Source organism: Eubalaena glacialis, chromosome 18, assembly GCF_028564815.1.
Source record: "Eubalaena glacialis isolate mEubGla1 chromosome 18, mEubGla1.1.hap2.+ XY, whole genome shotgun sequence".
NCBI classification, from domain to species: Eukaryota; Metazoa; Chordata; class Mammalia; order Artiodactyla; family Balaenidae; genus Eubalaena; species Eubalaena glacialis.
The window spans coordinates 27506321-27520306 of NC_083733.1; the positions used below are offsets into that span (position 1 = coordinate 27506321).

General features: G+C 41.3%; 1 protein-coding gene across 4 annotated transcripts in view; it reads left to right on the forward strand.

The window, feature by feature from the left end:
* Positions 1-13986, forward strand: part of CSNK2A2 (casein kinase 2 alpha 2) — a 38699-nt gene that overhangs the window by 17952 nt on the left and 6761 nt on the right. For 3 of the 4 annotated variants that reach the window (XM_061173039.1, XM_061173037.1, XM_061173038.1), the window contains exons 5-10: positions 4216-4275; positions 9156-9239; positions 10049-10159; positions 10991-11092; positions 11982-12082; positions 12920-13068. In XM_061173039.1, coding sequence (XP_061029022.1) covers positions 4216-4275; positions 9156-9239; positions 10049-10159; positions 10991-11092; positions 11982-12082; positions 12920-13068 — 607 coding nt within the window. The remainder of the gene's footprint in view (positions 1-4215; positions 4276-9155; positions 9240-10048; positions 10160-10990; positions 11093-11981; positions 12083-12919; positions 13069-13986) is intronic. The other variant, XM_061173040.1, reaches the window with a different exon arrangement.

Genomic DNA, 13986 nt, shown 5'->3' on the forward strand with positions numbered 1-13986 from the left:
TAGACCCATATTAATCTTTGGAAAATTTCATATCATTCACATAGAATTAGGCCTTGACTACCTGATTATCTTGAGGCCTTGTTAATGCTGTTAGGGTCTGATGTGGAGATGGTGCATTCACAGACTAAATAAAGTTTCCTTAATTGGGGGAACAAAGTTTACTTTTATTATAGATCACTGACATTATTTTGTCATTTCTTTGTAAGACATTTTCGGGTGATTTGTAGTAACTTTGATGTTCTTGATTAATGATTTTTTCTGCTTCCTTAAGTTTCTAAAAATGTTGCCCTTGGTTTCATTCTGGATCTTGGGGTTATGTGTGAACAGTGCTATAAAATGGGTGCCTCCTGCATTCAGCACCTTTCACTTTTACTTTATTTCGCACTCCCCCCACTTTTTCTTCTCCCTACGTGGGGACCACTGGTTTCTAGACATAGACCAAGCTGTGTATGGCAGGGAATATGCAAGCTGTGTGTGCAGCGTGAGAGTTTGCTGTGCTGGTGATTCCCACATCTGGCTGGGAACCTTCTTGAAGTGAGAAGTCCTCCTGAATGACAGTCATTAGGGATGGGGCCTTGGAATCTAGCTGCACCACGACTGGAGCCTGAAGAACTATCTGTGTGTAGACAGCGTGAGTGAGGCCCACTTGTGGCCATTCCTTTCTGGATGTTGGTTTTAGACCAAGAAGGCACTGATTCTTTTGGTCAAATTGCATTTTTCCCATTCTTCTTCTCGGACCTTCTGAGGTTAATTAAAAGTCCCAGGAGAGGGGGCTTCCCTGGTGGCGCAGTGGTTGAGAATCTGCCTGCCAATGCAGGGGACACGGGTTCGAGCCCTGGTCTGGGAAGATCCCACATGCCGCGGAGCAACTAGGCCCGTGAGCCACAACTACTGAGCCTGCGCGTCTGGAGCCTGTGCTCTGCAACAAGAGAGGCCGCGATAATGAGAGGCCCGCGCACCGCGATGAAGAGTGGCCCCCGCTTGCCACAACTAGAGAAAGCCCTCGCACAGAAACGAAGACGCAACACAGCCATAAATAAATAAATAAATAAATAAATGGATAAATAAATAAACAAACAAACCAACCAACCAACCAACCAACCCAAAGTTTAAAAAAAAAAAAGTACCTTGGGCCCTTTGAATAGTCCTGGAGTATAACTGACTTCTAGGGAAATGCCAATGTGTTTGAGACTTTGGAACCAAACTAGGATTGGTGAATAGTTTCTTTCTCAGCACCTTTGTAATCTTCCGGGAAGTATAGGCTTGTTTTGTTTTTGGTAAGTCACTTACCTTATGAAAACGTAAATAAAACTAACTTCCTGACAACATTTTGCAGTTGGTTGGTTAAGGATGTTCTCCACGTAGCTGACTAAGAAGAATGGAGGAGAAGTGTGCTTCTTGTGAAATTTCCCTTCCTAATTTGTCATGGAATCTTAGTACTTCTGTTTCTTGAGGACAGTTTTAATTTTGTCCCATTGACTAGTGAGCATCGTCAAAGACACTTATTGACTGCCTTCTGTGTACAAGCACAGAATTGCCACACGTGGTGTGGGCTATATAAAACATGTTATTCTGCTCTGCAAGGACAGAGTTGCTGTCCACAGACAGAGTTGTACGGTGGACCCTTGACATGCCTGAGGGAAGGAAAGTTCAGAGATCTTTAATCACCACATCGGTGACTGCCAGCAGCTGTGGCATCCATTCCTCCCCAGCATGCATATGCCTCGATATGCAGGGGCGGTGGCGTGGGGCTCTTGGCGTGTGGGCAAGGTGAAGAAGCCTCTTGTTGTTCACAGCAGAGTGAGAAAGTATCCTGAGAACTTCTCCACCAGTACCCGAGTACAGAACATTAACTCTGGGGACGCTGCTGCTGTCGGTGTCCTGTGAGCGCCCCAGAGAACGGTGAACAGCCTGGGGGTTCAGAGAAGGAGGAGACCACTGTGGGCTCTGTGGCACCCGGATGGGATGGTTATGATTTTACCAGCTAAGGGGGAGGGGCAGGCATTCTAGATTTGGGGGAGGGAAGAACAGAGGTGGCAAAGACAGGTTTCTTTGGTCAGAGTGGGGAACTCCTGGGGGCTGCAGTGGAGAAAGAGCTACAACGGTTGGAGGAAGCTACTCCCTGGACTCTGGTGAGTCCTGAATTTCAGGCCCGGGTGGTAAAATGTTACAGGTGTAGTTTGGTCTCCTCCTTCCCAGAGCTCCTGAAAAATGAAAGTGAGTATCATCCTGTCACTCAGGACTTTGTAACGTATTAGGCCTAAATGCTATAGTCAGCTAGTGTTTTTTGTGTTACGTAAAATTGATATTGGTTAGAGTAGCTATAAATACTGTGTTAGCAGTCCAAGGACATTTGTTTTGATGCCTTAATACTCACGTGGATGCTTGGGGTAGATACCGCATGGTATGAGAGGAAAGCCTTCCGCAGATAAAGGTCCAAATGATAAAATAGCCCATGTTTGTTTTCTGGAAATAGAATATTCTAGCCCTCTGAGGGTTACTAGAAAATGCCCTTTTCACTTTCATTGTCTGTTTATTGACTTGAGGTTCAACTTGGCACAGTCTCTGGGAGTGATCTCCTTAACTCTCAGAGGAAGAGCTGATTTGGCACCCGAAGAGATGTTATCTTTGGCCTGTGTCTGTACATACAGACTGTCAGTGTGCTGCTGAGAAGCCTTTCTTGCTATGCAGAGCTGGGGGAGAACAAAACACTTGGGTGTTTAGCTGTTATGCAGTTGAGTCTCTCGGGAGCCGAAGTGGTGGCACGTTCATGCCATTGGGCCTAAACGCGGTTCAGTCCCAAGCAGGGTCAGCCTCCAATAGTGGAGCAGCTCCAAGCCACCACCAGTATACTGGAAAGTATGTGTTCATTTTCTACAGTGCCATGAGTGAAATCAGACACTCTTACTAAGCTGGAGGGATAATTACTCTTACTGAAAAGGGGAAATTTGAGAAAGAGGCTAAAAGTCCTGGTGTTCAAAAATGTTGGATTCGATTCTTGGTAAATCTGTTGTTTTTTGTAAAAAAAATTTTTTGAACAAGTAGTATGTTTACATGGATCTAAAATATAAAGCGGTACACAGTGAAAAGTCATTCTTGCAGATACAAATATGCATGTGTAGTTTTAGTTTCCCCTCCTTTTTTACACAAACACATTGTATACGCTGTTCTGTGCTCCTTGGAGAGATTCCCTACATGGCTTGAGTCTTCCAGTAAAGAGAGAAACAAAATAGGTTTAATAAAGGTGTACTGATTAATTTTACAGAAGGTGCTGCTTGGACTGATGGGGAAAGAGATTTACTTGGAATTGATTGTCTAAAATAATAATATAGTTTCTGACGGGGGTTTGTGATGATTTAAATGAACCTGGCTGTGTAAATTCTCCTCCGTCTCTTAGAAATTGAAATTAAACAAACAAAACTCCCAGTGAGTGGGTCTTTGGATTACCAATTAAGAAAACTTACATTGGTATGTCATTTAGGCCTGGAATCATTTTCAGAACTGGTATCCATCCATTCCTCCCTCCCTCCCTTTTTTCCTTCCTTCCTTCCTTTTTTTTAAACATCTCACGCCACCACTCCTTTTTTTCCCCCCTAAACATTTTACGTCTTTAGCGTCCATCAGTTTTTGCCTATGAAGTGTTCTTTTTTCCAGCCTGGAATTGGTTTTGAGGGAGTGGAGGTTATAGATTTTTTTTTTGAAGTCTCTTGCCGTCTCCAAATGCTATAGCAGTTCATTTTCCTTGGGTTTCATGAACAGACTGTCTTGCCATCATTTTACCATGTGGGCTGATGAAGTTTTTCAGATTCTGCTATCTGCTCGGAACTTGGTTCTCTAAACTGTGGTGCTGCAGTGGGGTTAGTTTGTTTGAAGTTCAGTAAGAATATGAGGACAATTGGACAACTTGGACTTCATAATAATGTAATTGTGGGTGTTGAAATCATGGAGCATTACACAGGTTTTTAAAAGATCCAAGTTGGTGTAAATGGTTTTTTTCTTCTCCCCTTTGGAATTCCTTTCGTTTTTTCTTCTGAAGACCGAAGTGTTAGACCCTTGTCTTTAGTCTTTGTCCTCGTTTGTTCCAGATCAGGTAGTAAAAAGTTCTGGGATTCTTCAGTGACTTAAGCACTAAGTTTACAGAGAATAATGACCAACTTTGGATAACAAGATGCAATAAGACTAAATTAACTTAATGTTTTCTGAAATCTGTTTCAGCAACTCTACCAGATCCTGACAGACTTTGATATCCGGTTTTATATGTATGAACTACTTAAAGTAAGTGACAGTCATAAACCGTGAAATTTTTCAGGATTATTCATTAAAGAAGTTTTCGAGAGGACACAGAGACCTCAAGGATATTTCTTGATACCCAGAGAATTTAGTGGTGTTTTTTGGTTTGGGGTGGGGGGTTAACTTACATTGAGGCCTCCATTGTGGAATCTTTACATAGAAACTTCAGTGTAACTGAGAAAAATGGCTAAGTTAGTGGTACTGGGGACATTATACCAGAGGTTAGAACATAACTCTTGTTGGTCCTTGTTTTTTTGTTTACTGTTTTTCGTTTTGTTTTGTTTTTGCTGCTTAATTAATACCACTAGTTTTCATTACATAACAAATCACCCCAAACTTAGTGACTTTTTAAAAATGATTTATTATTTCCCATAATTCAGTGGGTTGGCTGAGTGAGTCTTTTGGTCTGGGTCAACTTGACTAGGGCAAGATGGTCCAGGATGGCCTCATTCACATATCTGGGATGGCAGCTGGAATAGCTGAGGTCTCATTCTCCAGAAGGATGGTCTGGGCTGCTTCCCATGGTGGTCTCATCAGGTCCTAAGAGCAATAGAGGGCAAACCTCGATATGTGTAAGCACTTTTCAAGCCTCTGCTTGTGTCACGTTTGCTGATGCCCTATTGTCCAAAGCAAGTCACGTGGCCAAACCTAGAATCAAAGGGTGGAGAAGTAGACTCCACTTTTCATGGGCAGAGCATTGAAGTCACATCGTGGAAGGACATGCATACAGGGATGGTGGGCATTTTACGGCCATCCTTTTCTTGCCATTTCTCATAGTCCCCTTCTTGTATGAGATAACCCACCCGTTTAGCCCCGGCTGGTTAACCTTAACATGCAAGGAGAGGTGATGGGTGGACCTTCTAGGAGACTGAAATTTTCAAGTGTTATTGATTGACAGAGGAGTGATCTTTTTTAATTTGGTTAGATAAACGCTTAAGTAAAGAATTCTAAAAAGGTTTGTAAAATGGAATACAGTGTTTTTTTAGGGTCGTGAATCACTAAGAATCTAATGAAAGCTATGAACCCCGCCCCCCGCCCCATGCCGCCAATGCATGTAAAAATATACATACAGCATTACATAAAGTTATAGGGTGGAATGGATGGGTCTCAATTTAAGAACTTCTAAAAGAATATAGATGTGTCTAAGGTATTGGTATTATTGAAGAAAATTGTCAGGATGGAGTTTTGATGGGATTATGAACAGCTGCTCGAAGAAAATACAAGTTAAATCAAGTCTTAGGCTTTAAGGAATGGGAATTTGAAGGACTAGCTTTATGTGAAGTCAGTGTGTTTTCTTACATGCACTTACACAAACTACTTATCATTCGAGCCAAGGTGGTGGATTCACTCTTATGGCGAATGGGTCTTTCTTTGTCATTAAGATCAGAAAGATGAAGAAAGTAGAGCTTGGTTTATCACACCTTTCTACCTTTCTTCATATCCCCTCCAGGCTAGAATGGAAGGCCTTGGTGGGCAGAGGTTTGCGGTGCTGTGAACTGTCAGGCTAGTCTTTTTCCTAGGGCTTCTCAGAAAATCCCAGGCATTCACTCCGTGAGAGCAGCAATCCAAATCTCACAGTTGGTTATTTTTTTTTAAGTAAGGTATTAAGATTTTGTGGTTAGCTAGCACACCAAAGGTAAGATATATAACCTAGTGCAGTTGTCCTTAGATAAGGTAACAGCATCGCAGTGATACAGGCTGGTCATTCCGATGGCAGTGTCTGATGTCCTCTCTGCCTTCTGGGGGTAGCAGCTATGCGGTGGGGCATACTTTGTGCTAATGAGGCAGAGCCCCAGATGAAAGTTGAAAAACCTCTTTCATGCTTAATGGTCAGAAACAATCAGATTTTTAAATTGAAATAATTCCCCCAAGGAATTTAAACGCAGTCAGTAACTCCACAGGGAATCTGACTAGTGGCAAAAGAATTTATTCCCTTACTGTATTTGTCCAGCCTCTGCTTTCGTCAGGTATTTTTCACACCTCAGGTACTGTGGTCCTAATTAGTTTATTCCTTTGGACAAAGACCAGGCAAAATAACAGAATCAACACTTGCTAAATATTCTCATAGAAAAGAAAAGAAAAAAAAAAAAAAACAGGGATGGGAGAGAGGAAATGTAGGTGGAATGTAGAAAATGCAGAAGGAACTAGGCTGAGGACTGCAGAGTGATTGCTCAGTGACTCGCTGAGGCTTCCCACCAAGTCTGAGCTCCTGATTCAGATTTAGGGAGGTGTGTCCTCAGGAGCCGTGGTTCTCTACAGCACTGCCACAGAGCCACTGTGGAATCTTGCTACAACTGTTGGTATAAAACAAGACAGAGAGAAAAATTAAATTGAAGTAGAACCTACATAGATGAAATGAACAAATCCTAAGGGTATAGTTTTTTGATTTTACTTAAGTGTGAAACCTTCACCCACACTGACACAGAACTATGCTGTCCAATACAGTAGCTACTGTCCGGAGGTAGCTATTTAAATTAAGTAAAATAAAAAATTCAATTCCTTAGTCACACTAGTCACATTTCAAGCATTCGATGGCCTCATGTGGCTGGTGGCTGCCATATAGGACAGTGCAAATATAGACTGTTTCTCTCCTTGCATAGATTATATTCTCACCTCTACCACCATAGTTTAGTTTTGCCTGTTCTTGACCTTCATATGAAAAGCATTGTACACTGTATACTCTTTTGTGTCTGGGGAGAGCAAAATTTGCTTATTCTTGGAATGCTGGTTCTATGGATCATTCTCTGGCTTATATATTCCCTCCCACTTAAAGATGCCTGGTACAGTGCCCTTGCTAGTCTAGTCCAGTGATTCTCCACCAGGTTAACTTTGTCCCTCAGAGGACATTTGGCAATGTCTGGAACCATTTTTGGTTGTCACAGTTGGAGGGACACTACTGGCATCTCATGGGTGGAGGCCCGGGATTCTGCTAAACATCCTGTAATACACAGGACCACTCCCCACAACAAAGAATTATCTGGTCCCAGATGTCAACAGTGCTAACATCGAGAAACCCTAATCTTGTCCCATGGAAAACTCACCCTTGCAAGAGCTCTCAGTGTCAAGCACATAGTAGGTACCATACGATTATGGGTTGCTATCATTATTCAAGGAGTATATTATGGGCCTCATGTAGGCTTCAAGTGCTTTTTAAGACAAGCCAAAGGGCCCAACATTGAAATTTATGAAAATAGTTACTGTGTTAGAAATGGGAGATTTAGGAGCAAAGTTTTATATTGTTTAAAACAAAAAACAAACTTAACCCAAATAAGAAATGGGTGAAAGATCTGAATCAACATTTGTCCAAAGAAGATATGGGATGGCCCAAAAGTATATGAAAAGATGTGCAACTTGATCACTCATTAGGGAAATACAAATCAAAACCACAATGATATTCCTCATCAAACCCACTAGAACAGCTGTAATCAGAAAGATAATAACAAGTGTTAACAAGAATGTAGAGAAACTGGAACCCTCTCATATGGTGCTGATGGGAATGTAAAATGGTGCAGCCAGTTTGGAAAACAATTAGGCAGATTCTTTAAAAGTTTAATGTAAACGTACATACAACCTAGCACTTCACCCGTAGGAATCTACCCAAGAGAAATGAAAATGTGTGTCCTCTTAAAGACTTGTACATGAATGTTCATAAGTAGCATTAGTCACAATAGCCAAAAAGTTAAAACAAACCAAATGTCTATCAACTAGTATACTTATACAATGGAATACTACTCAGCAAGGAAAAAAGCAACATGGATGAATCTTAGAAACAGTATGCTGCGCGAAAGACGATAAAATACTATGTATTGTATTATTTCATTTGATGACTGTCCAGAAGAGGCAAATCTGTAGCAACAGGTGGTAGAGCAGTGGTTGGGAGGAGAGGGAAAGGAAGGAAGGAGGTAGGAGGTAGATGGGATTGGGGGCTGACTGCAGGCAGGCTTAAGGGAAATTCTTGGGATGATGAAAAAGTTCTAAAAATGAATTGTGGTAATGGTGGCACAGCTTGAGGAATTTACTGAAAAATCATTGACTTGTAGAGTCATAACATAATTCTTAAAGACCAACTGGCTCAGGGATTATTTTTAAGGAAAATACTAATATTAGAATATATGTTAATCTAGAAAACCCACATGGGACACTTACCTAAAAGACAAGTCATATTGCAGATATATTTGGATGTCATTCTTCATGTCCACATGTACTCTTTTCATGTCGTTGAACTCATATGAGAAGTGACTCCAGTGTGGTTCCTAGGTCTGGTTTTAAACACATCAAATTAGACCGACAGATTAATGTATGATTTCTAAATCCAGGTGGCTGATGTATTGCTACCAGCTACAAGTAGGAGAGGAGTGCCTAAAGAAGTATATCATTCCCCCTTTTTAAGAAACCTTCATCATAGCCCTTGGTGTCCTCTCCACAGCCCCCTTTCTACCAGGTGCCAGCATAGTGTGCTCAGAGAGCAAGGGGTGCCTTCTGAAGCATGTTTTTTCTCTTTTGTTACAGATAGTAAGGCTACCCCTTGAGAGGCTGTATTCAGATCAAGCTGTCACAAACAAATAAGAGTATGCTTGCAGATGCTGAAAATCAAATCTCGCAGTAATACAATATGCCAATTCTTAAAATGTTAACAGAATTCTCAGTTTAACAATTTCAAAGATGATACTAAGGGCAAGAATTTCACATCTATGGTAGCACTTACAGAAGGGCATTTATAAATATGATGTCCATCCCTATGAAGCCTACAAATTTGACAATGCTCAATAAAAGCTTTCAGAATCAAAAAAAATAAAAAGAATATGCTTGCATTGGGGGGTGGTAGAGGGTTTGCTTACTTTTCTCTGTGCTTTCTTATCTAATAGGCTCTGGATTACTGCCACAGCAAGGGAATCATGCACAGGGATGTGAAACCTCACAATGTCATGATAGATCACCAACAGAAAAAGGTACCATTACAGCCAGGCAGTGAAAAGCCTTTCATTGGAAGGCTTAGGGCCAGTCAAAACTCTGGCCAGTACCTAGGTAGTTTCTGAAGACCCATGCTGTTTTCTTTGGCAGACTTGTGATATTGTTATTTCTCTAGTCTCCAGTGTTGGTTTCTACTTTGCATAAGCATAGTACACAAGAAGAGTAGACAGCTGACCCTGACTGTAGTCACTTGTTTACTTTGGTCATGATTTTCTGGAGGGCCTCAAGACAGAAACTACAGCTGGTGATTTTCACTTCCTTTCTTAATGACCCTCAGACCAATCTGCCTGGCCTTAAAAGTATACCTGGGTCCCTCCAATTTTCTATTTTCAGTTCTGATTGTCCCTGACTGGTGAGTAAATGAATCAGCTAGTGTTAGATTAATGAAAAGCTAGAGCAATGCTTCAATCCTGGAGTGGGGCACGTGTCCCCAACCTTTTCTGTTATGACTAGAGCTTATAATGAAAGCTATCAGTAATGAGGGGGTATGTTAACACATGCAGCTGGTATGGAGGCAGAAGACAAGCTTAAGCTTTATTGATCTAGAGAGAATGATAAGCCAGGATAATTTAAATTTTAAAAAAGAAAAAGTAAATAAGATTCCAAGTGCTCTGCTCTAGAAATGACCTCTTAGCAGTTGCTGAAAAGTGTATCTTTTTAGCCAGTGCACTTGCTAACATTTTTTATGTGGCCAAATAATTGTTATCTAATTAGATGTGGCCTTGTTGTAAGACACAGACATCTGGAGACACTCCTTTCACATGCTTTGTTTCTGTTGTACTTATAGCTGCGACTGATAGACTGGGGTCTGGCGGAATTCTATCATCCCGCCCAGGAGTACAATGTCCGCGTAGCCTCCAGGTACTTCAAGGGACCAGAGCTCCTTGTGGACTATCAGGTAAAATGTTAGTGAAGCACCTCTGGGTTCTTTTTACCTTTGCTTAGGGCTTTTCCTGGCTTTTTCTTTTTCCTGGTTTTTATTTAGTCAATTTGGATACATTTAAAATCCAGCCTTGGATACAAAAGGTATCTAGGATCATTGTAGATGATCTTGGTTCCTGGGGAGACAATTTAGAAAAAAACAGCTACAGAACTGGGCCTACATACCATCCACGACCTCACTACTTTTTGGGAAAAGGTTTGCCACCTTTTGAGTACCATTCCCAGGAATCTGTCGCCTGGCTCAAGAAGTTAGACTCGGGACTTCCCTGGTGGCGCAGTGGTTAAGAATCCACCTGCCAATGCAGGGGACAAGGGTTCCATCCCTGGTCCGTGAAGATCCCACATGCCGCGAAGCAACTAAGCCCGTGTGTCACAACCACTGAGCCTGCGCTCTAGAGCTCATGAGCCACAGCTACTGAGCCCACGTGCCACAACTACTGAAGTCTGTGCACCTAGAGCCTGTGCTCCACAACAAGAGAAGCCACCACAGTGTGAGGCCTGCGTACGAAAACGAAGAGTAGCCCCCACTCGCTGCAACTAGAGAAAGCCTGCGCACAGCAACGAAGACCCAGTGCAGCCAATAAATAAATAAAATAAAATAAAATAAAATCCAGTCTTTATTCTACCCCAAAATGATAATTATGGACTTTTCTCAGCTACTTTTTTTTTTGGCTTTGAATTTTAAAATATCTGAAGAGGTCAACTGAAGACTAGAAACCTAGAAACTCAGATCAGAAAAATGACATTTGTAACACCCTTGACTGACTGGTTGTCTTTATTTCCTCAGATGTATGATTATAGCCTGGATATGTGGAGTTTGGGCTGTATGTTAGCGAGCATGATCTTTCGAAAGGAGCCCTTCTTTCATGGACAGGATAACTATGACCAGGTAAGCAAACATCATCTGGCTCCTATCCATTTGGGGGCAGATGCCAAGAAAATAGCATCTTGATAGGGATGCTGTTGTTGAGCCACTAAATATCATCCAGTATCTGCATATAAGCTATTCTTCAGGGTAAAGAGTTTCACAAAATCTTGTCTGTGGTCCCCAAAGATAGAGACAGATAGTGCTGTGTTATGCGCAACTTCCAAATTGTGTCTATGAGGAAGTCAGGTACCTCCTTGTCTAATAAAACAAGATTCTAGTCATTAGGGACTTCACTGGTGGTGCAGTGGTTAAGAATCCGCCTGCCAATACAGGGTACACGGGTTTGAGCCCTGGTCCGGGAAGATCCCACATGCTGTGGAGCAACTAAGCCCATGTGCCACAACTACTGAGCCTGCGCTCTAGAGCCCGAGAGCCACAACTACTGAAGCCCATGTGCCTGGAGCCCGTGCTCCACAACAAGAGAAGCCACCGCAATGAGAAGCTCACGCACTGCAATGAAGAGTAGCCCCCGCTCGCCGCAACTAGAGAAAGCCCGAGCACAGCAACAAAGACCCAACGCAGCCAAAAATAAATAATAAATAAATAAATAAATTTATTAAAAAAAAAAAAAAAAAGATTCTAGTCATTAGGTTTTTTGTCCCCATAATCATCAGCCTGTAGAATATTATTGTCATAAGTTGTGTTATCATTTTAAAGGCATTTTGGAAATTTGCATTCATGTGAACTTCATATCTGTGAGTCTGCTGCCTGCCCGCCCCGGGCTCAGATCTGTATCTGTTCCCTGGAAATTTAGTGATGTGGAAGTCTCCTAATTCTTTGGTCCAGCATCCCCGCGGGCTTGCAGTGAGTTCTGTGCTCAGTAATTTGGTCAGTTTGTTTTGTGTTTCAGCTTGTTCGCATTGCCAAGGTTCTGGGTACAGATGAGCTGTATGGGTATCTGAAGAAGTATCACATAGACCTAGATCCACACTTCAATGATATCCTGGGACAGTAAGTAAGAGAGAGAAACAAAGAGGGTCTTAATTTACCCCATTTCAGAAGTGAAAAGGTTAGCTGAAATCACTTTCTAAAGCTCTTTCTCCTTTCTAATTATATAAAAATTGAAATATTCTTTTTTTCCCCCATATATATTTTTTAACTTGAGAAATTTGGGCATTGTTTACATGTGTCTTCTAATCATTTTACTTCTCTAAGAGATAACCTGTTTATCAATAGAAAATGGAAGACAAAATCATGCTACAGAAAAAAGCTTTCTGGAACAGCATATGGCTTATTTTAATGGAAAATCTTAGAAAGCTGTGATTCTTTGAATAAGAGATTTGTAGTTTCTTCTTGTTCTGTGTAATGGATTTTCTGTAAGGGAGCAAATTTTAAAGCATATTGTCAGATACAGTACAGTAGTGTTGAAAAGTAGATGTTGTGTTGACAATTTTCAGACAGTAATTTTATGGAACCTCCATGTTTCTGAGGCTAGCTCTTTAAATATATCTGCTGAACAATAAAGATTACTTAGCTACCTCCGTGCCTCACCCAGAATTGACTAAAAGCCTGGGGCGTAAAAAATTATCTAGAAAGGTTCTACAAATTTTAAATCAGATGCAGACATTTTAATTAATTCTATGTATCAGTCACAGAGCACTGTTTTGTTTGAGGATGCTGTGATCATAACTATGGGGTGGGGCGGGGGGGACAAGTAACAATAAGAATGAGATTTAATGAGCTTGTAATCAGCACAGTGTTCTAAGACTTTGTTGGCTTTTAGCCTAATATGTAAGGATTCTTGTTGAATTTAATCTCAGAATACCAATGCTTTCCTTTTCTTCTCAGACATTCACGGAAACGCTGGGAAAATTTTATCCATAGTGAGAACAGACACCTCGTCAGCCCTGAGGCCCTAGATCTTCTGGACAAACTTCTGCGATATGACCATCAACAGAGACTGACTGCCAAAGAGGCCATGGAGCACCCATACTTCTGTGAGTTTCCAGGGGCCTGATTTGTCAAAGGGAAGTTCTTCTACTCTTTATCTTTGAGGCCAGACAAGAGAATTCTGGGTATTTGGATGAATCATGCTTGGGATTTGGCCTCATTAGTTCGACTCTTGAAACAGCTCTGCAGATCTGTTTCTAGATGCCCAAAGGTGTTTGCTTGTTCACTGCTGTATTTCCCTTGAGTCTGGTCTGTTTGACCATTGCCCATGACCCTGAGTTGATAGATGACAAGTATCTAAAGTTTTGTTTTCAAATATATACATTTGTGTGGAAACCTAATCAAAGATTTTTTTCCCCCTCAAAAAAAAAAGTGATTTGTTGAAAGTAGTAAGGTGACCATAGCATATTTTTAAAGAAGGAAATAAGATAAATAAATACAAGGAATTTGAGGAAAGGAAAGCAGGTATGGAAGGACCTCACTAAAATTCTATCTGAATTACAGACTTCTTAGGTCTCACTTTAAAGTATGTGTGTATATTCAGTTTATGTGGTTGCTTATCGGTCTGCATGCATATGGTTCTCCCCGCTGATAAAGTATGTCCCAGACTTTCCTCTCATTATAGGCAGTGTGAGGTCATTTAGTCCAGTCACAGAGGAGACTGAGAGTGAGGGAGGTTAAGTGATCTGTCTCAGTTTTCTGTCTGAAGTGAGATGAGAACTTTCAGCCTATCTCTTGCTTGACCAATACGCTCTTTCCTTCTCCTTTTTTTCCTCTCTGGAGATTAACTAAATCTTGCCTGAAGAATACATTGCTCTGTAGTCTTGAGCCTGGTAACCCATAAGCATTAGTAGACAGCAGATTTAAAAGGTGTTACCCTTCATTCTTCCAGACCTCAGACAAGTGTAAATGGATGTCTTTCTGTCACAGAAGGCTATTTTTACACTCTGAGTTTGACTGAATTA